General features: G+C 64.5%; 5 protein-coding genes across 5 annotated transcripts; all 5 read left to right on the forward strand.

The window, feature by feature from the left end:
• Window positions 1–7,929: 7,929 nt before the first annotated feature.
• Window positions 7,930–9,585, forward strand: LDBPK_150500 (hypothetical protein; the record flags this gene model as incomplete). The annotated part of the gene is made up of 1 exon (XM_003859527.1): window positions 7,930–9,585. The coding sequence occupies one exon, from the start codon at window positions 7,930–7,932 to the stop codon at window positions 9,583–9,585; it is 1,656 nt and encodes a 551-aa protein (XP_003859575.1).
• Window positions 9,586–9,836: 251 nt separating this feature from the next.
• Window positions 9,837–10,211, forward strand: LDBPK_150510 (hypothetical protein, conserved; the record flags this gene model as incomplete). The annotated part of the gene is made up of 1 exon (XM_003859528.1): window positions 9,837–10,211. One exon carries the CDS (start codon window positions 9,837–9,839, stop codon window positions 10,209–10,211), a length of 375 nt encoding a protein of 124 aa, XP_003859576.1.
• A 3,082-nt stretch (window positions 10,212–13,293) lies between these two features.
• On the forward strand, window positions 13,294–16,302 carry LDBPK_150520 (katanin-like protein; the record flags this gene model as incomplete). The annotated part of the gene is made up of 1 exon (XM_003859529.1): window positions 13,294–16,302. The coding sequence occupies one exon, from the start codon at window positions 13,294–13,296 to the stop codon at window positions 16,300–16,302; it is 3,009 nt and encodes a 1,002-aa protein (XP_003859577.1).
• Window positions 16,303–17,294: 992 nt separating this feature from the next.
• Window positions 17,295–17,432, forward strand: LDBPK_150530 (ecotin, putative; the record flags this gene model as incomplete). The annotated part of the gene is made up of 1 exon (XM_003859530.1): window positions 17,295–17,432. One exon carries the CDS (start codon window positions 17,295–17,297, stop codon window positions 17,430–17,432), a length of 138 nt encoding a protein of 45 aa, XP_003859578.1.
• Window positions 17,433–18,938: 1,506 nt separating this feature from the next.
• Window positions 18,939–20,075, forward strand: LDBPK_150540 (ecotin, putative; the record flags this gene model as incomplete). The annotated part of the gene is made up of 1 exon (XM_003859531.1): window positions 18,939–20,075. One exon carries the CDS (start codon window positions 18,939–18,941, stop codon window positions 20,073–20,075), a length of 1,137 nt encoding a protein of 378 aa, XP_003859579.1.
• Window positions 20,076–21,279: the final 1,204 nt, after the last annotated feature.

Below are 21,279 nucleotides of genomic sequence, written 5' to 3' on the forward strand. Positions count from 1 at the left end.
CTGGTGCGCGAGCACCTGATGTGCGTCCCGTACGTGCACCCCGACGTGCCCAAGGACGCGATCTTCAGCGAGCTGGCGGAGAAGCGTGACGCGCTGCTGAGCGACCCGGAGCGCAACGCCGAGCCGCTGCGCGCGGTGGAGGAGGAGATGCACGAGCGCGCGGTGCAGGTGGCGGCGCAGCACAAGCGCCGCACGCGCCCGGAGCGTCGGCTCTCCACCGTGCAGATGACGGACGTGGAGCCGGAGAAGGCCGGCGAGGTGCGGGAGCAGGAGGCGGACACGGTGCCGCTGCTGTCGGGCACGGAGGTGCGCGACCCGTACTACCAAGAGCTGGTGGCGCTGCGCGCGTCGCTGGTGGAGGCGGGTCCGAGGCGCTACGCGGACAAGATCCGCGCGGTGGAGGAGCAGATGAAGGACCGCGCAGTGCAGCTGCAGAGGGACAGCGAGCGTGCCGCCGCGGCCCGCGAGCGCGTGCGCGACGCACTGCTGGAGCAGTACCCTTTCCTGCCGAAGGAGCTCCACGGCATCCCGCTGGAGGATCTGCCGCTGCGCGACGACGACGAGTTTGTCGACGCGGAGCAGGAGCACGCGCGCCTGGCCGCGGAGCCGGTGCGCAGTGCCGTGACGCTGCGCGCCGCGGAGGACCGGATGAGGGCGCGCGCGGAGAAGGTGGCGGACGTGGCTGCGGCCACCGAGGAGGCGCTGCGTGAGAGGCTGCCGTTTGTGGAGGTGGGCAAGGTGCCGCTGCGCAGCATGGGGCTGGAGTCGTGGCCGGAGTTCGCGGCGCTGCTGGCGCAGCTGGAGGAGCTGGCCAAGGACCCGGCGGCGGCGAAGGGGCCGGAGGCGCGGCGGCTGGAGAAGGCCATGGTGGACCTGGCCAAGCTGCGGGCCTACGACGAGGCGGCGGCGACGCAGTGCGACGCGGTGAAGGAGGCCGACCTGCACGAGCGCTTCCCGTTCCTGCCGGAGGAGCCGGTGCCGGGTGTGTCGCTAGTGGAGGCGCGCGTGATGGACGACCCCGAGTTCCGCACGCTGGCGAACGAACTGGTGGACCTGCGCAGGGGCGCGGAGGCCAGCCCGCAGGCGCTGCGCGCCGCGGAGGAGGCGCTGGCGGGCCACGCTGCCGAGGTGGCGGCCGCGAAGCTGCGCGCGACGGAGGAGGCGCAGGCGCACTACCCGTTCCTGTCGAAGCGCGTGGCGGGCGTGCCGCTGAGCGAGCTGCCGCTGGCGCAGGACGAGCTGTTCCAGGCGCTGGTGGCGCAGCGCGCGCCGCTGCTGGGGAGTCCGCGCACAAACGCGGCACGGCTGCACGCGGTCGAGGCACGCGCCCATGACCGTGCGCGCGAGCTCGCGGATGCCAAGCGCAAGCTGGACAGCCTACGCGATGCTGCAGACGACGAGGTGCGTTCGCGCAACCCGTTCCTGCCGCACAGCGACGTGCGCGGCGTGCCGCTGCGCGAGCTGGGCCTGTCGCGGGACCCCGAGTACGCGCGGCTGATGGATCGCCGCCTGACGCTGAAGGAGCGGCCGGTCGAGAATGCGGCGGAGCTGACTGCGGTAGAGGCGCGCCTGAAGAAGCGCGCTACGGAGGTGGCGGAGGCGAAGCTCGTGGCGGAGGCGGAGCTGCGAGCCAAGTACCCGACTGTGGCGACGGCGCCTGAGGCGGCGATGCTGTCGTCGTTGGGGCTGTCGCTGGACCCGCGGCTGGCGCAGCTCGAGCAGCAGTGCGTGGCGCTTGCTGACCAGCCGAAACCAGACCGCGCGGTGCTGCGTGCCGCGGAGGAGGCGGCGGCAGTGCGCGTGCAGGAGCTGGTGGACGAAGACGCAAGCGCCGAGGAGGAGGCGGCGCAGGCGCGTGCGGCGGTGCTGAAGCGGTACCCCATGTGCGCACGCGACGTGACGGAGGCGGTGGGCAAGGACGCCGTGTTCGCGTCACTGGCTGCGCGCCACGCGGGTCTGCTGTCAGACCCTGCAGCCAACAGGGAACCGCTGGCCGACGTGGAGGATCTCATGCGCCAGCGCGGTGCTGAGGTGGAGAGCGGGCGCCGGCAGCGACGCCGACGCCGCCCTGCCAACCCTCCACGCCTGCTGGACATGAACGACGTGGCGCTGGAGAGCGGCGAGCTGGACGACTACCACAGCCGACGCCACCGCCACCGCCGCGGCCGCATTCTGGACGCGCGGGAGGTGCCGATGGATATTGCCGGCGAGGTGCACGAGCCGCAGGACGAGGCGAAGCTGCCGCCCAGGTCGCGCCACGCCGCGGCGCTGCGCCACAGCGACCCGTACTACCAAGAGCTGGTGGCGCTGCGCGCGTCGCTGGTGAGGGAGGACGAGGCCGTCAACGCAGACAGCATTCGGTGTGTGGAGGAGCAGATGAAGGACCGCGTGGCGCAGCTGAACAGCGACGCGGCGCGCGCACGTGCGGCGGAGATGCGCGCGGAGGCGGCGCTGAAGGCACGCTACCCGTTCCTCGGCCCCACCGTGGCGGGCGAGTTGCTCACGGCGGTACGCCTGGAGGACGACGCCGTGTTCGTGGGTCTGGCGGCCGAGCACGCGTCGCTCAAGGCGACGCCGACGACGCCGCGGCAGGCGCTGGCGTGTGTGGAGCAGGGGATGCGTGCGCGCGCGAGCGAGCTGGTGGCGGAGCACGCACGCGACGAGGAGGCGCTGCGTGAGAGACTGCCGTTTGTCGGGGCGCTGCCTGGCGGCGTGACGCTGCGCGAGCTGGACATGGCCAATGACCCGGACGTGAAGCCGTTGCTGGCGCAGCTGGAGGAGCTGGCCAAGGACCCGGCGGCGGCGAAGGGGCCGGAGGCGCGGCGGCTGGAGAAGGCGATCGGCGAGCTGGCGCGCCGTGCTGCGGAGGACGAAGCCGAGCGCACGCGCCATGGCCTCGTGGACGCGGAGGGGCTGCACGAGCGCTTCCCGTTCCTGCCGGAGGAGCCGGTGCCGGGTGTGTCGCTAGTGGAGGCGCGCGTGATGGACGACCCCGAGTTCCGCACGCTGGCGAACGCACTGGTGGACCTGCGCAGGGACTCGTCTGTGAAGGAGACTGCTGAAATCGTTTTTCAACAGAGTATGGCTGAAGTGGCAATTCGTCTGGCGAGCGATAAGCTGCGCGCGACGGAGGAGGCGCAGGCGCACTACCCGTTCCTGTCGAAGCGCGTGGCGGGCGTGCCGCTGAGCGAGCTGCCGCTGGCGCAGGACGAGCTGTTCCAGGCGCTGGTGGCGCAGCGCGCGCCGCTGCTGGGGAGTCCGCGCACAAACGCGGCACGGCTGCACGCGGTCGAGGCACGCGCCCATGACCGTGCGCGCGAGCTGGCTGTAGAAGCGAAGGCTATTCAACTTTTTCGGATGGACGAGAGTGATGCGGTCCGTGCGCGACATCCTTACCTGCCGCACAGCGACATACTGTTGGTGCCGTTGCGAGAAATTGCTGTCCATAGCGATCGGAAGCTGCAGCGCTTAGGCCGGCGACGTCTGCAGCTGAAGGGCGCCGGAAGTGTGGACGTGTCCGCCTTGGCGTTGGTGGAGTCGGAGATGCGTGAGCGTGTCGGAGAGCTGGCGGGCCGGATCGTGGCTGCTGAGATGAAGGGTCGCCGGCGCTTCTTGCCGCGGCAGCGCCGCTCTGTCGGGGTCGTGTTTGCAGCGCTGCACATTCCTGAGGACGAGGAGATCGTAGAGTGGCGGTTGGACGTGATGGAGAACCCGGACTGCGACGCTGATGACGAGGCCGTGGCGAAGAAGGCGATTCGGCGGCGCGGCAGTGCGTTGTTGGACGCCTATCTGGAAGCCGAGGCGGACATTGCGAGGGAGCTGCATCAGCTGCGCCGCCGCTTTCCAACTTGTGTGCGCGATGTGAACCCGTCCATCGAGCTGGACGACTACTTCGCAACGCTGCGTGGGGCCTATGCGGATTGGGTTGCCTTCATGGACGAAGAGGAGCCGAGTCTGATCCAAATCCAGGAAGAGATGCGGGCGCGCAGTGTAGCTCTCATCGGTGACGACCGATGTGTGGCCGATGCCCTCAACAACTACTGCGTTGCGGAGGCGGAGTTGCGTCTTGCCAAGGCGCATCGAAAGCCGTCGTCGCAGGTTGCCCGCCTGCGCCGTGCCACCGACGTGGCGCAGTCCAAGCACCGCCTCTGGTCTCGTCGCCAGGCCCGCCGCCACGTGACGGCGCCGCTCTTCGACTTCCCTGTGAACGAAGGCGACTTTATCGACGACGATGACGCGGACTCATGGGTCGAGGAAGACACGTACGCCGCACACTCGCGGGCAGCACATGCAAAAGCCTGCATGGACTCCCACTTCCTGTACCTGCAGCGCCAGAAGGCAACGCTGACGGCCGGCGGGCACCGCAGCGGCGCTCGCTGCGTCTCCGAACTGCTGAAGCGTCGACTGCGTCAGCTCACGGGAGACGCAGCACGGCTGCAGCGGAGTCGGAAGCGCCGCGACAACGCCATCCTGAGACAGTATCCGTTCCTGCAGTCGCGCTACTTCATGAGTGTGCCGCTTTCGGAGCTGCGGCTGGACGAAGACGACGAGTTCATGCGACTGGCTGCGGAGCGCGATCGCCTCCTTCAGCCGCCAAGCGACCTGCGTGCGAGGTACCCCTTTCTGCCGGCCGTTATTAATGGTGTGCCCATTGAGGAGCTGGGACTGGAAGCCGATCCGGAGTTCATGCGGCTGGCATCGCAACGCGAGGACCTCATCGGACCCCTGCGCGCGAAGCTGAAGAGCGTGAAAGACCGCGAGGAAGCCATGCGGATTCGCGTGATCGAGCACGTGGCGGCGCATGTGGCAAGAGAAAACCACTTACGTGATACCTACCCGTTTCTCGATGCTCAAAAGCTGCCTGTACATCTGCAACGACTGTACTTGGAGCATGATGTACAGTTCCAGAGGTTATACGCGGAGTACGCGAGGCTGCGCGGCTCCGCAGCCGGCGATGACGCCTCGATGACGACGGCCACGATCGCAACACCAAAGGCTGGACGGTGCAGTCGCGTTAGCAGCATCGCGAGCAGCAGCAGCCTCGCCTCGCCGCGCCCACATGCGAAGACGGTGGCGCAGAAGCAGCTGGAGAAGCGGATGCGGGAGTGGGTGATGCGCCTGGCTGAGGAAGAAGCGGAGTGGGAGTTTGCCAACATGATGGACCTCGAGAGCCTCGCGGATCGCTTTCCGTTCTTGCCGGTCGAGCCGTTGCCGGGCATCCACCTCGGTGAGATCGACGCGTTTGTCGATGTGCGGTTCTGCTCTATGGCAGCAGAGCTGGAGCTGGCACGCAAGAACATCGCGCCGCCGGCGGTTGTGGCGACCGCCGAAGCGGCCCTTCTCTCGCGTGTTATGCAGCTAGCGGAGGAGAAGCATATGAAGACGGTGCGCTGCCGTCAGCGCCATCCTCCCCTGCCGCGGCGTGTCGGTGGCGTGCTTATTGGTGACATCGACCTCCCTGTGTGCGGTGAGTTTGCGGAGGCCAGCGAAGAGGCACTGCTGGAGTCGTACTACAAGGCGGCAGGGAAGGTGAAAGCGCGGCGTATTTGCAACGCGGACGAGGACGAGGCGGTACGCTCGCGTCATCCATTCCTGGAGATGAACGACGTGCACGGGGTGCCACTGCGGTACCTGCCGCTCTCCGACGACTCCATCTACCTCTCCTACCTGCGCAAGTGGAGAGCGGTGTTGTCGGCCGAGCCGATCGATCGGGAGAAGCTCCGCATTTACGAGGACCTTCTCCGCGAGTGTGCAGAGGAGCAGGCGCTGCGCATCATTGACGTGAATGCGGCGATGGCGAATCGCCTGAGCCAGCTGCAGGTGATGAACGTGGTGCCGGCAGCGCTGCCGCTGCTGGACCTGCATAACATACTGGTGAGAGCGCGCGATGTGCTCGTGGCAGAGCATAAGAGCGGCGTCATCCCGCCGCCCACCGTCGAAGATCTCGAGCTGTTGGCCGGCCTGGCGACGGCGTTTGCCAGTGCGTGGGAAGACGTGGTGCAGGAGCTGACAGCGCTGCGGCGGCGGTTCCCGTGGAGCGTGCGGGACGTCAACCCGGCACTTCAGCACGATGCTACCTTTCAGCAGTTGGAGGCGCAGCGGCAGTCGTTGTTGGCCACATTCAACCAGATGGAGCTGATGGAGTCGCTCGAGACGGAGGAACGCAAGCGGAGCGTTGAACTTATCGAGGACGACACGTACGTGCGTGATGCTGAGAAGGCGTGTGCGCCGTCTGCGCAGAAGCCGCTGCGCCGGCTCAGCGCAGAGGAGCTGACGAAGCGGTGGAAGCATCAGCTGTGCCTGCGTCATCGCCAACGCCGCGTGGTATCCTTCAGCGACATCCCAGATGATGCCACGGAATTGAATGGTTCGAGCACCAGCGGCGGCCGCATATCGAAGGCGCGCAAGTCGCGCGAGCGCCGGAAGCGCAGCATGAGCTGGACAAAACTGGACGTCGACGTGATTCCAGACAACGTGTTCGCAGAAATCAAGGAGGAGGAGTTCCACACAAGCCTGCCCTGCTCCACCGGGCCGAGCGACATCCTAACGGCGCCGGATGGTCTGCCACCAATGCTGCTGCTATCGGACCGCCTGCAAGGCAGTCAGCTGGGGTCGCAGCCGCACACGCCGCAGAAACAGCAACGCCGGCAGCGCTCACAGTCTGGGGGCCGGCACCGGCTCGGCAGCATCACTGCGGAGAGTATACCTCACAGCGAGGCATGCGCAATGCTGGGCGATGGCAAAATCGTGCCTGTTGACGAGCTGGCATCCCTGAACTCAGGGGCGGCCGGTCCGGAGAGCAGCGTTGCCTCCTCCGCTATCCTTCGCGTTGGTGCGACGCCGGCTCCCTCGATGGCGACGACGGTGGCATCGAGCAGCGATGCCGCAGGCCTATCGCCACGGCGTGGGGCAGCTGATCCACGTAAGGGGCGGAAGCGCGTGCTTAAGAAGCGCTTGCGTGTGCGCCGCGCGAGCACCGCCTCAGTGGACGCGATTCCTGACGAGACTCCAGGAGAAGTTGTCGAGCACGATTTGGACGAGATCGACTGCGTCGCCCGCCAGGCTGTTGGGCCGCCGTGCCCAGATGCTTCCGAGCCGAGCGCTGGTGGCGCCAACAGGCAAGGAAGCGGAGGCCGGCACCGCATTCCGCAGCCGCCTCCCCAGCAGCGGAAGACGCGCACGCGACAACTTCCAACAAAGCCGAAGCTGGCGGCGCGCTCCGCCAGGACGCAGGCGTCCGCGGCAACGCCCAAAACACGAGATGCGAAGTCTGGCAGAGCGGACCTGGAGCCGGTTGTGCGAGCCAAGTCGCGGAAGCTCAGCGTTCCGCGTATGGGCTCACAGCTGCTTTCCGTTGCAGGCGAAGAGCCGGAGGTTACTGTGGGGCTGCTGCGTGAGCAGGAGATCGACCAGCAGCAGCAGACCTCGCGTGATACCGCAGCTGCGGCGATGGCATCGACTCGCAGGCCACAGCTGGAGCAGCGGGAGCAGCAGCAGCAGCAGCAGCGAGACCAAGGCACCACAAGCAGAACGCGGAGCAAGTCGAAGCAGCATCTCTCTCGCCCGGCCAGCTCGCAGCGCTCTCGCATCAGCATCTCGCAGCTGGAAGAAGAGGAGATTCGGGAGCTTCATATCTCATTGAAGCAGCAGCTGCAGGACCCGGCTGATCGCGGTCGCCGTCGCAGCGCGGCACCGCGCAGAGGCACGTCCGCGGAATCTAAGAGCCGCTCAAGGAGGGCGTCCGCAGCACCGCGAGGCTCTGCTCCCTCCTCGGCAAGTTTCGGCCCCACCAACTCCCTTGATGCGGTGTCGCCGGAAGGCAGTCCTGAGGCGGCCGAAAAGGCTTTGGTGCAGCGCGCACTTCGCGAAGCGCAGCCGTTTCTGGCGCAGGCGGTGACGCAGGAAGAGGTGGAGGCCGCTGCTGAGCCGATGAGGTACGTCTTCGAGCACTGCGACCTCAGCCGATACGCGGCCAGCGGAAGCGGAGCAAGTGCGTTGCTCTCGGCGCGGCTACGGGAGCTGGAGGCGCTGCTGCAGGCGTGGATCGTGCAGCGCTCGAAAGGAGCGATGCAGCATCGCGCGACGGCCCCCGCCAACGACCAAGCCGCGCGTTCGTGTCGCCGGCTGCAGGCGGCCGACAGCAGCGGCTCTTACGAGAACCCAAGACGGCTTCCTTTGCGGTGGGCACACCTCACCGTGGAAGAGCTGGACAGTGACGACGGGCTGCGCCATTTGAGAGACAGCGCCGCCCCGCCGCAGCGCATTGACAGCTACCTTGCTGCGTGGTCCGCACGCAAGCAAGCCGCCAACGAGGCGTTGTTCGCCACATTCCCCTTCCTCGCGACGCTCCCATGCGGGTATGCACTGACAGAGGTGGGCTTCACGAACGATGCGGAGTTCCAGCACTACATGCGTGGCGGGGCGTACCAGGAGAGTGTGCACGTCCAGCAGCAGATGCGGGACGTGGTGGACAAGCTGGCGCGCACCAAGGCGGCCGCTGCAGAAGGGCGCCAGGCGACGCGCTACGCGGACCGGGTTCGCGCTACCGTCGAGACGACGCGCGACGCTGCTGGCCCGGCTACCGGGTCGACAGAACGGCAGTCTGGTGGTGACGATCGGGCGCCGCTGCAGAATGCTCAGGCGCTCGCAGAGTACCCGGAGGATCCGCAGCTGCTGGACGCCATCCTTGCGGCGCGTGTGAAGCGGACGAATCGGTTCCTCGACAAGCGACAGCGCCTCTCCTTTGTTGCGCAGAGCAAGCAGGAGTCCGAGAGACTCATCAAGCGCATGATGGTGCGCATGAAGAAGGAATGCACCTCCGACATCCCCATGGGGATGGAGGACGTCGAGACGCTGCGGTTCTTCTTCGACGGCGTTGACGTCGATCACTTTGGCGTGCTAGACCGCACTGACACGACGGACTTCATCATGCTCACGCTGGGAGAGGAGAAGCGCATGAGCCGCACGGATGTGGAGCGGCTGCTCTTCCCCGATGTGCCGCGCGGCGCGGTGTTGCCGACGCTCGTGGACTTCAGTGACTTCTCGAAGTTCTACAAGAAGGTGGCGCTGCAGGAGCTCTTGAAGCAAGATAGCACTTTCGATAAGAAGGTGGCGACGCGCGCGACGACGGTGCCAGATGCGGGGGCGGAAACATCCCGAACGATTACCATCACACCGCGCCGCCCAGAGCCACCGTCAACGTCTCCGCGGACAGGCAGCGACCGTCGCGGGCGCCTCAACACCGTTAGCAGCGGCGTCCTGCCGGTGCGAGCCTTTGCCGCCACCTCGTCTTCGGCAGCTGCTTCAGAAGCAGGAACGGTAGCCGCGTCAGCGAACACACCCAGGCGCATCGGGTTGCGGCGTCCGTCCTCGGAGCCGCATCCGCATCACGAGGGAAGTGGCATTCTCCACACGCTGCAGCACCGACACGGAAGCGCCTACACCCCACCCACATCGGCGCGCGACCGTGTTAGGGTTCCCGAAGGTGGGGCCGTCGCTTCGACAGACCGCTGGTTCGAGTATGGCCGGCCGAGCTCCGGGCACGTCAGCGCACCAGCCGGTACTCCTCCGCAGGCCGAAAAGTGAGCAAGGCAGGTGCGTATGGTGGAGTCGTCTACGTGCGTGTCCGTACTCTTGCGCGCATTCAAATTTGTTGTCGCTCTTCCACATGCTATTCTTACTGTGGCGTCGGTGCAGTTCTTTGGCCTTCTGCGCGTTGCCTCCCTCCCCCCTCAGCCGCCGCCGCCTCCCTTCGGCGTCATGCAGCCCACCCTCACCCCCTCTCATATGTGTGATATGTGCTTCTGCCTGCCTGTGTAGCATGTCTCTGTGTGTGCATGCTTGTGTGTGTGATGAGCCAACGGCCGCGCACCTCCACCGACTCACCCAAAAATCAAACAAAGGTAGCCGAGGGCACACACATTTCTTTCCGGGTGTGCGTGCGTCTCCCAGAGACACGAACGCGCCAGGCGCGCAGCGGCAATGACTTTGACGATGCCGCTGGTGTCCATGCGGCGTGTGTAACGCAGCGGGCCCCTCACCTGGCATGTCCTCCTCCTCCTCTGCCCAACTGCGCACACAAAAGCACACACACATACATAGGCTCAACTTCCCCTCCCCCTCCTCCATGCGTGCTCTCCTCGCCCCCCCCCCCTTCCTCCGCCCGCCTATTCTACACGCGTGCAGCTCCTTCTATCAACTCGATGTCCTAAGCGGGCACTTCACTCACATAGACGGTTACCTACGCACGTCCATCAGAGCGCCTCCGTTGCCATGTGGAGTGGCGGCACCAACGCGGCTCCACCCAGATCCGCCTCAGTGGAGGGCCTAGGAGGCGACGGCGGTGGCAGCGGCGGGCGCAACATCCAGCCTGGCAGCGCCGCTCCAGCAGCCACCAGCGCCAGCCGCAAGTGGCCCCTGCGTTCGCTCTTCTCTGCAGGCGGTGGCAGCGGCGGTCTCTCTGACGCGGATTCGGCCCGCCAATACCAGCTTCACAAGAAGAATGACACCGCCAACAGTGATGGTGGCAGAGCTGCCGCGCAGGCAATGCAGCTCAGCAGCAGTAGCCACATCATCGATAAAGGTCTGGAAGCCCAAGAGCACGGGCAGCAACAACATGTGAATGCGCTGATGGTGGACCAGAGCAGCCGCCTGGCGCCCATGCCTGGCGTAACGCAGGTCCGTCAGCGCCACGGAGTAATGTTGGGACCGGTTCATCCTCGTGCTAGCGGTGCCTCACCACTTGCCCGCGGTGTGCGTGCGGACGTCGAGGACCGGGGTGACGGCGATGACTGGGGAAGTCCGGCGAACGCGCTCGAGCAGCAGGCCCTCCCAGAACTTTCAACAGCGACTCCACCCTCAGCGCCGGGGACGGCGCACGCCGCCGACAGTGATGACGTCTTTGTCTCTGATGTCGCCTTAGCGCACCCTCGGCATCCTCGCGCGTCACAGACGGCGGCGCAAACGCTTACCTACACGCCTCGGCGGGGTTTGCCACCCGCGAGCGTACCACCGCAGCAGGCCACTGCCGCCCTTGTAACCGCTACACAAAACTCCAACGCTAAGAGCAGTTGGTTCCTTGCACCGTCACCGCGCCGAGGGATTTCTCCGACAAGCTCGCTGGCAGCCTACACCCCCGCGCCGGCCGGTTTTCATAGCGGTATTCGAGGCCTTCGCAGTGCCTACGACATGTCGAGCAGCGGCGGCGGGGCTCGCGGCGGAAGAGAGGCGAAAGGAACGAGTGCTGATCTCATGAAGCGACGGAAAAGGGGCATCGGTGCTGTTGCCGTCCTCCCGCCCACTTCATTGTCTGCGTTGCCGAGCGCCGGCGCACACACGGCCGACAACGCTGAGCTTGTAGCCATTGCACTCACAGCCCAAGAGGCGGAGCGCCAGCGTCTCGCTAAGGCGGCAGAAGCTGCTGAACAGAGGCGAAGTTGGGTGCACGCAGTTCAAGAGATTTTGGAGCAAATCGCCGACGCGTGCGAAGCGGATGTGTCCACGCCTGCAGAAGCGAGCTGCAGCGTTGTGTACCCCGGGGCCAAAGTCACGGAGCCCATTCATGTGGCACGGCAGCTTCTGGAGAAGGCGAGGAGCAGTGAGGTCTCCAGTGCGAACTCTCTTGACGGCGACTGCGATGTTGTGAGGAATTACGGCACGGTGGTGCGCATGTTGGCTGCGCACACGCAAACGGCCGTAGAGCGGGAAGGTGGCGAGTGCGAAGTAGATGGCCATCGAATCCAGCGGACTCGGCAGCTAGTCCTGGAGACGTGGCAAAACATCTCCGTGGCGCTCCCTGGCATCTGGCGCCGGGCGTGGGCGTCGGCAATGGCGACGTTGTCCGAGGATAAGCAACTCTCAGGTGTGCGTAGTCTTGCAGCATTAATGGGGCGAGAGCCCATAACACTTGCCCGACGGACGGCTGTCGCACTCGGCACCCTCTTTATGCAGCGCTCGTCACGCAGCGACCGGCCCCTCTGCGTTAGCGAAGTGCACGCTGGCGTCGTAGCAGGCCTAGAAGCCGCTCTAAAGTCGTCGGCGGCAACGGCCACCGTTTCTGCTGTCTCTACTGCCCCAACCGTGGCAGAGATGCCGCCATGGGCAATGGAAATTGTGGCGGTGACGGCGGAGGCGATGGTACGTCGTGACGAGATGATCAAGCAGCAGGTCGTTGATGTTGCGAGCACCGCCGCTGCGGTAGATGACTGTGGCAACGCCGACAGGGCTATGCGCAGGGCACGGGTGCAACTGCGGGAAGGTTCATGGACGCTCTGGTACGTGCTGAGAGTTTTGGGTCTGCTGGCGTGGTGGGAAGGAATGCTGCCCCACCTCATCCCTTGTCTTCCACCCTCAGCACAGGCGCACACCGAGGCGAGCGCGACAGATGCGTGGTCATAGGTGCGCCGCCCCCTCACGCGTAGCAACGCAGGCGGGGCGCGAGCGGAGTGAAGAAGCACGACAGAGACAGAGAGGAGAGCCTCCACGTGATGTAGCCACACCCACGCACTGATTTAGCAGCGCTCACCACTATCAACACCGCCCCTCATATTGCAGATATCCATTCGCGCTGCTGTTGCCCTTGCAGGTGAGGTGGATCGATTTTGTGTATGTATGCACCCCCATTTTCCTTCATCAGTGCACCACACGTCCTGTTCAGTGCGTCGTTGTTGTCGAGGCAAGGGCGCTGCTGTGCTTGTTTGCCTTCTCTGCTGCCCCCCTCTCCCAATCCTCACTTGGTGTACCGCACCTCCTCCCCTGCAGCGCAACAGCATACCACCAATGGTTTTTAGGGCACGAGCGAGCCACTCACGGAGACCGACAGATGCACCGACATGAACAGTGCGACGCATCTCCCGTTTCTGCGTAGCAAAAAGACGGACGCCACCGTGCCCTCCCTCTCTCCCTCCGACACGTGCTCGCTGCTGAGGATTGCGGAGGCGCTGGCATGCCTCCCACTCCCTTTTTTTTCGTCCTTTCCCTCGTGACGGCTTTACGGCACCTCCTGATACTCCACATCAACACCGCCCACCTCCATGCAGCGAGCACACCAAGTTGCAGGCACCCACCAGCCCACACCAACCCACACACACACACATATATATATATATATATTAGACGTGCACTCAAGTTCATAGACTGCAGAAGAAGATAGGCGCATATCCTGTGTGAGCAGCGACGAAGACGGCGGGGCATCAGAGAGACCCCATCTCTGCCGCCACGCCGTCGATTACGTCCACGGCGGATACGCACGTACACACAGAAGAGGAGGGCCGACAGACACCCCGGAGCAGACGCATGTTCGACGCTCTTCGCTCCATTCGGCGGCAGGCCGATGCCGTGCAGGCGGCGGCACAAAAACGTTGCCTTTTTGACTCCCCTGCCGCGCCCCGCACCACGGATGATCGTCGCTGGTTGTTCCCGTATCTGTGCGACATCAACCGGCGTCAGCGCGCCTTCTGCAGCAAGCTCGAGGCCGACGGAGATCCCCAAGGCAGGCGTGCGGGGTCGGACGGCGACACTCTCCCCGTCGCCGCCGGGTCACCCGCAAGCCATCAAGTTGCGGAGGTCTGCATGCGCTACTCTCGGCCCTTGGCAGCTACCGCGTTAGCCGGTTCGCAGCGCTGTGGCGCTGGGGTTGCTGCTCTGCTCTCTACCACGGGACTCCTCCGTGAAGCGTCCCGGGACGACGCCGAGCTGTCAGTCGTCAGGGACGCGCTTCCAATGTGTACCTTGTGGGGATCTGTTCTTCGTCTGTGGTGCACCGCGGGGGGAGAATGTCCAAATCTGCGCACTCTTGCTGCGGCTGCCCAGCTGCAGTGCCTCTCGCCGCGTGGCAAACCGTTGGAAGCAGATGATGCTGGCATGCGGTGCATGTGTGCCGCCTTGTGGGCGGGAGCGCCAGACAAGCTGCGGCGGCTCCTGGACGCGGTGGGCATGAGCAAGGACAACGACGCCGCGTCAGAGGAGCGAGGACGGCGTCACACAAATTCGTCGCGCGCAGGCTCGCCAGCGGCGAGGAGTACGCCGCCTCAGAGGCGGCCTCGCAGCCCTGCAGAGCGCGGCACCGACGACGCACCTCAGAGGAGGGCTCGTCGCGATGCAGGTGTCAACAGTGCGCTGGGCGAGGGCGGTGGTGCCACCAGCTCCCTCGTCCCGCCCCTCCCTCTCCGGGCTACCTCTGCCCGTGCCCAGGCGGCCGCCTCACGATCACGCTCGCAAACTCCACCGTCGCGCAGCCGTTCACAGTCGCCGCCGCCGCCGGTGTCCGTCGCGCCGGCCACCCGGCCTGCGACGGCGGCACGCACGCGTCAGTCCGCTTTTTCTTTCGCAGTGCGAGTCGGCGACAGCAGTGGCGGCACCGCGGCTGTCAGTGCAGCCGTCGCGCCGAAGCCCCAGCAGCAGCAGCAGGAGCGGGAGAACGGTGATGCGAGTGACATGGCTGGAGTGACGGAGAGTCAAACTGGGCTAGTCAGCAGCGCGCCACACTCGCACGACGGCCCACCGCAGTCGCAGCAACATCCTGCTAGCGTGTCGCCGTCTGGACCGCTTCGCCAGAAGACCCTCGCGGCATTTATCAGCGGCGGTGGACTCTCCAAACCACACCAATGCCAACAGCAGAAGCCTCCGCCACCCGCCTCGACTGCGAAGCGCTCATCATGGTTTAACCAACCGCCACAGCAGCAGCCTGTTGCCCCATCCAAGGCCCCGCCGTACGAGCACGGCCTGCGTCATAACACCGGCAGCAGCAGGATCGGCGGGGGCGTTGATCGAGGGGATGAGGAGAGCTCGCGTGCTCTGATGGCGGCACCGAGTAGTGGGAACAACCTGGCGCCGAGCAGCAGCATCAGCAGCCCATCCACCACTATTGGCGGCTTCGTCACGGCTGGTGAGCAGCTCCTCACGGACGTCCGGCAAGGACGCACCATGAGCTCCGCGTATCTGAGCAAGCGGTCTCCAGCCCTCGGGCTGCGGCGAAACACCGGCTTTCAGCCTCAACATCATCAACAGCAGCCGAAGACGCCAGCAGGCGCGACCGACGTACAGACCGCGCTGAACAGCATAACAACACCTCATGTACGCAAAGGAATCGGTGGCGCAAGTCAGGCCGTTGGACCGTCAGGTGGCACTTGCGGGGTCCGCGGCACGGGAGGCGCCACCGCGAGCCACAACCAAGGCGATGGGGACGACGACAGCGGGAGCTTTCCGGCCTCCCTGCTGCTGCCAGACGGCTCTGTCCCGCCGATCCTCCTGCCACTCGACCCGAAGCTCGTGACGCAGGTGGCGATGGAGATACTGGAGAACGGCGCCGGCGCGCGGCAGGTCGGCTGGGACGACATCGCAGGGCTGCAGCACGCCAAGGCGAGCGTGGAGGAGGCGATCGTATGGCCGCTGCGCCGTCCAGACCTGTTTGTAGGGCTGCGCGACCCGCCGCGCGGGCTGCTGCTCTTCGGCCCACCCGGCACTGGAAAGACGATGATCGCCCGCGCGATCGCGAACCGCGCGGCGTGCACCTTCCTGAACATCTCGTCCTCCTCGCTCATGTCCAAGTGGGTGGGCGATGGCGAGAAGCTGGTGCGCTGTCTTTTTGCCGTCGCGACTGTGAAGCAGCCGAGTGTCATCTTCATCGACGAAATCGACTCGCTGCTGTCCGTGCGCGGAGAGGGGGAGACGGACTCCGTGCGGCGAGTCAAGACGGAGTTTTTGGTGCAGCTGGACGGTGTGGCGACGGACCGCGGCGACCGGGTGCTCCTCATTGGGGCAACCAACCGACCAGACGAGCTGGATGAGGCCGCACGGCGGCGCATGGAGAAGCGGCTATACATCCCGCTGCCGGACGAGGCGGCCCGGCGTGAGCTGATTCAACGTCTTCTCAAGTCGCTCGGCCCAAGTGAAGCGGACGAGGATGGCGCCCTTGGCAGTGCTGGCAAGGCTGCCAGCACTGCCACTGCGACGACAACAACTCAAGTCACGCATACGCTTACCGACGCCGACCTGGACAGTCTCGTGCGCAGCACTGACGGCTACTCTGGTGCCGACCTCAAGCAGCTCTGCAGGGAGGCCGCCATGGGGCCTCTTCGTGAGATGTCTGTCATGCAGCTCAGCGCCGTGGCTGCTGCCGATCTCCGACCGGTGCAGCGCAAAGACTTCAGGCAAGCCCTGAAGCGGCTAAAGCCGAGCGTGGGGCCGGCCGAGGTGCAGCGATACGTAGAATGGAATAAGCTTTTCGGCTCCTTCAATGAGCACGACGACGATGAAGACGACGATGACGAGCTCGAACATCAAGAGGGCCACGGCGCCTGCTGATTGCCGAGAAGTCCACCTGCCCAGCCGTCAGGGTCACACATGCGCACGTACAACCACACGTGAGAGCACACAACAGCACAACCTTCTCGCACCAGCAGCGGATAAGAAATGGAGAGATGCAGTGACGGTGGCGGCAAGTTTGAAGAGTGAGAGGCACGGCCAAGCGCCAAAGCAGAGCAACAACGTGGGGAGCGCCACAGTAGTCGGTGATTTGGGCCTGTTGCACGTGGCAGCTGATGGGGCAGCCCTATGCCACCCTCTGTCTCTCACACCCACCTACTCACACACATCAGCAAGCATGCACACGGACGCACCCTCTCTCTCTCTCTCCCTCGCTGCTTCCATGGAATGCCTTCTCTCCGCGCGCCATCCTCCACCCCCATGGGCGTCCCCCGTTGTTGCAGCGGCTGCGGTCTCATCTCTCGCCTCCTGCATGCGTCTTGGGACGAGCGAGCCACAGGCAAGGATGCATACCCTCTGCCTGGTGCGTCAGCGGCCTTAGTGCTTACTGCCCCTTCAAAACCCGCACCTCCCATGGAACCTGTCCCATCGACCACTCTCTCTCTGTCAGTGTCGGATCGGCTCGATCACGCCAACGGTGCCACCCTTCTCCGCCCCTCAGCCACCCCACCGCCTCCTTATACCAAGCGAGGACTACGGCGTAGGGGCCATGAGCGCGGGTGATAAGGAAGGGTCATCACCGATGTGTTCATCGACTCGCCTGATACTGTACATGCCTTGCCCGTCTCTCACGCACTCCTCCACCAAATCTACGCCCGCCGGTGCACGTGCTGCGTCTTGTGCACGCATGGCTGCGAGACATTCAATTCACGTAGAGGCCCTCTCCGAGCCAACCTGTTCTTTTCCTTTCACAGCTTCCACCGGCATCAGCTCGGCGTGCACGCCCAGGCACACGTGCAGGCAGACGCGAATCACCCCGCTACCCACCCACTCACCGCCTTTCAACATTCCAGTCTAACTTACCACTCCAGATGCCCGCAGGGATGTCCGGCGCTGCTGGAAAGACACTCGCCAACTTCAAGGCGCCGTACCCGGAACCGGCGTCGCAGCAGCGCCGCTATGTGATCTTCCTCGACCCCAAGGGCTACAGAAAAGAGCTGAACGACTAAAAGGTGGAGCTGATCCCTGGCCGTGTCGAAAAGGTGGATGGCGCCAACGTATACCGCATGGGCGGCAGCATCGAGGAGAGGACGATCGATGGCTGGGGCTACACCTACTACGTCGTGACACTGACGACGATGTCGGGGACGCTGATGATGCCCCTCGGCGATACAGCGCTCAAGAGGCCGCGCTTCGTGGCGATGAGCACGAATAACCTCTACCGCTACAACAGTCAGTTGCCCATCGTGGTGTACACGCCGAAGGACGGTGAGTTGCGCTACCGCATCTGGACCGTCAAGAGCACCGGCAGCGGCACGGCCAAGAGCATCAACGCTAGGGAGATGTGAGCGGCCGCATGCTGCAAGAGCCGCAAGGCCTCCTGTACGTCTGTGTGTCACCATGTCGTCATCCCTCTCCCGCAGCGCCTCTCGCGGCTGTGGAGGCGCCGGCCGTTCATGCCTCCTACCCTTCCTCCCACACATATTTCGAATTCGTTTATCTCGTGCCTCTCCCCTCCCCCTTCGTTGCCATGGTCGTTGACCTCAGAGACACGGTTAGTCTGCTCGGTGCGCTTGTGCACAGGTGTTGGCCAAAATCTGGTCTCGCATGTGCCGCCCCAACAACCCCTCGCCTTGCCTTCGGCCCCTACCGCCGTCTGACTCTTTCCTGTCCGCTGTCTTCCTCGCCCGCTACACACATTCGAGACTCTGCCGCCTGGCATGCAGAATGACGAAGGGCAGAGATGGGTGGCGAAGAGGCTGAGGGAGTGCGTTGATGCGTCTCTGCGTGCGCGTGTGGGCTTGCGTGATGGCGAGTGGCGGTGAAGACATGACTACCTACGGGGAGGAGCTGCACACATGTGCACAGTGTGGCTTCGAACTATTCTTGATTGAGCTTGCATGATAATGCAGCTCCACAAACATACGAAAAAACAATTGGACCCATCAGCCACACGTGCATGTGCGTCTCTGCCTGCGAACGATCACGAGGCACAAGCAAGCAGCAGGAGATGGCAGGAAGTGCCACGTGTCTCCGCGTCCCCTCTCCCTTCCTCCCTTCATAACCGCTCTCACATCGTCTCCACTCTCCACCCGCGGCCCGAATCGGGAACGATATCGAGCGGCGCATCGCACGCTGCGTGGATCCCTTCTCACTTGCTTTGTTTTTTTCTGTGTGCGTGTGTGCTCTGGAACCCCCTCTTCGCTTCCGTGCTTCCTTCATTCACTCAGTCGCCCCCCCCCCACACACACACGCACGCGCGCACACGCATCCTCTTCTCCTTCCCCTTCATTCTGGAATCCGTTGCGCGCTGTTATCGGAGCCTTTACATCATCGTGACACCCCCACCACCACGACTCCCCACCCGTGTCATCCGCCCTGTTCTCAGCATCGCTCTGTGATATCGCAACGATACGTGCACGCACACGCCGCGGAGTACGGGTGTGCCCCAGTGAGTCAGCTCTCTCCCTCTTTTCCCACGCTCACCCTCCGCCTTTTCCCTGCTGTTGGTCAGCATGCCCTCCCTCCAGGACTATCACGTGCCATACCCGGCAGCCGCACCCGGCCAGGTGCGCAAGGTCATCTACCTGCCGCAGCAGAACCCCACTGTCGAGCAGCAGCACCTGCGCGTGCAGATCATTCCCGGCCGCCACGAGAACTGCGAGGATGGCCGCCTCTACAAGCTCACCGGTTCGGTGACGGAGGAGACGCTGCAGGGCTGGGGCTACTCCTACTACGTCGTCAAGCTCGGCGATATCTACGCTGCCCATCGCTCCTCGAGCGACCCGGCGCGCGTGACGACCTTCGTGGCGCTCGATGAGAACCCAGTGATCGCCTACAATAGCAAGCTCCCCATCGTCGTCTACGTGCCCGAGGGCGCGGAGCTGCGTTACCGCATCTGGACCGATGACACTTCACTAGTGCAGAGCATCCAGCAGCAGCCCGAGGCCCCGGCCCTGCCCCAGCCACACCTCGTCCCCGTAACCGAAAGACAGGAGTGCCCCCACGAGCTCCCCCGGTGCGGCGCCCCCGGCGAGTACGTCACGCAGGACTGCAAAACATCGATGCTGTCGGTTGAGGAGGTGCATCGTCTGTCGAGCAGCACGCCGCCCTTGATACCGTCGGCAGTGCGCGGGTCTGCCCACGAAGCGCATGCTGCGCCACCTCTCCACTCGGCAGAGCTGGAGGAGCGCGTGTGTCCGGTTATGGAGCATTTGGAGGTGTGTCCGCAGAACAACGGCCACGAGGGTCGCGAGCAGCCCGCGGAGGAGGCCTCGACGTTGAAGCGGCGCAGCAGCAGCAGCAGCTCGTCGAACCCGCGGCATCTCAGCGCTAACGAGCCGTCTCCGAGCCGCCCCCGCCTGTCCTCCACGGAGTACTGGCCACAGGAGAACTCAAAGACGAAGCGCTCTCCGTCGGCCACACACAAGCCGCGCCGCAGCACCGACAGCGCCACCATCGAGGAGGCCGGCGTCGGCGCCCCGAAGAAGAATCGCAGCAGCAGCAGCAGCGCATCCAGCAAGAAGAAAGCCGAAGACAATGTCTACGAGAAGACGATGAAGAACTTCTGGAACCGCGCCCGCAGCGACTCGCCACGGAAAGCATCTGCCTCGTCCAAGAAGAGCGGCAACGGCAGCAAGGCAGACCCGTAGGCGGGAAGTAGTGAGAAACATGGGGAGGCGGTGGGGGCGTAAGGAGATGCGCCACATGAACAGGAGGGGCGGCAGCGCGCACCCACCCGGCGTAGTCTCTGGAGGAGAGAGCGAGGTGCCGAGGTGCTGAAAAATCGGCCTTGAGAGTGTCGATGCTCTGCGCCAATGAGCTCTGTCTCCGGGGCATGCTCAGGGGGCGGTTGGTGAGCTCTCTCCTCAGCCCCCCCCCTCCCACTACCATCAGCACCGCCTCCGTCGCCCCTTCTCCCGCATGCTTGAAAGCAATGATGAGCTGTGCTGGCTTCTTCCTTTCTTGGCTTCTTCACTTGCTCCTCTCCTACCCCATGCGTTGTATGTGTACGCAACGTCACATACGCCACCACCGGTCGTTAAAACACTCCTTCGCCAGCCTTGCACAAGCGTGCTTGTGGTGCTGGGGAGAAGATCGGAAAGAGGGAGAGAGAGAGAGACAGCTCACGCACGCACGGGCACTGCCCAGAGGCGAAGCATCGATGGTCCTATACTCTCTTCGGTCTGCGTTGGCGAATGTTGTGCGGAGAGCATTTTTGTTGCTCCATTTGCACAGCACTTTCCTTCTCCGATGAGCAAATCTTTACGTCGGCGCCCCCAACGGCAGTGCACTCCCCTCTGCCCTCACTCCACGGCTACACGAAGAATCACTGAAACGAAAACCCCACGCGCACGCACGCAGAAGTCAAGAGAGGGCGTTACAAGGGCACGGTGCGTGGAAGACAATGACGGGCGCACGCGGTGTAGAAGGGCAGGCGATGTGAAGTCGGCGCCAGTGTGGAGAAAGCTCCCTCCTCCCTCTTCCTCTTCCTCTTCGCTGTTCGCCTTCCGCTATGGAGGCCAATACACGCGCGCGAGACGGTGATGCTGTCGAGTTGTGTATTCGTGTTGGCGTGCCTGCTTGACTTGTTCGATCACGCCGGTGAATCGCCTTTCTCTTACCCACCCTCCTCGCTTTCTCTCTGTCTCTCTGTCTGGAGCTTGCCGTGGCGCTTCGACACGTCATCGCTGAGGTCTCCCAGCCTCACTGTGGTGCGTAGACACGGGCGAACAAGCGACTCGGCCGAAGAGGCACACGCACGAGTACATGCTGGTGGTCGTGAGTGTGTAGGGGGTGTGGGGATGCTTTTCTCTTCTCCCTGTCTCTCCCCCTTCTCTTCCTCGCGCCTTCATC

This window comes from Leishmania donovani, chromosome 15 (assembly GCF_000227135.1).
Source record: "Leishmania donovani BPK282A1 complete genome, chromosome 15".
In the NCBI taxonomy this organism is placed as follows: Eukaryota; Euglenozoa; class Kinetoplastea; order Trypanosomatida; family Trypanosomatidae; genus Leishmania; species Leishmania donovani.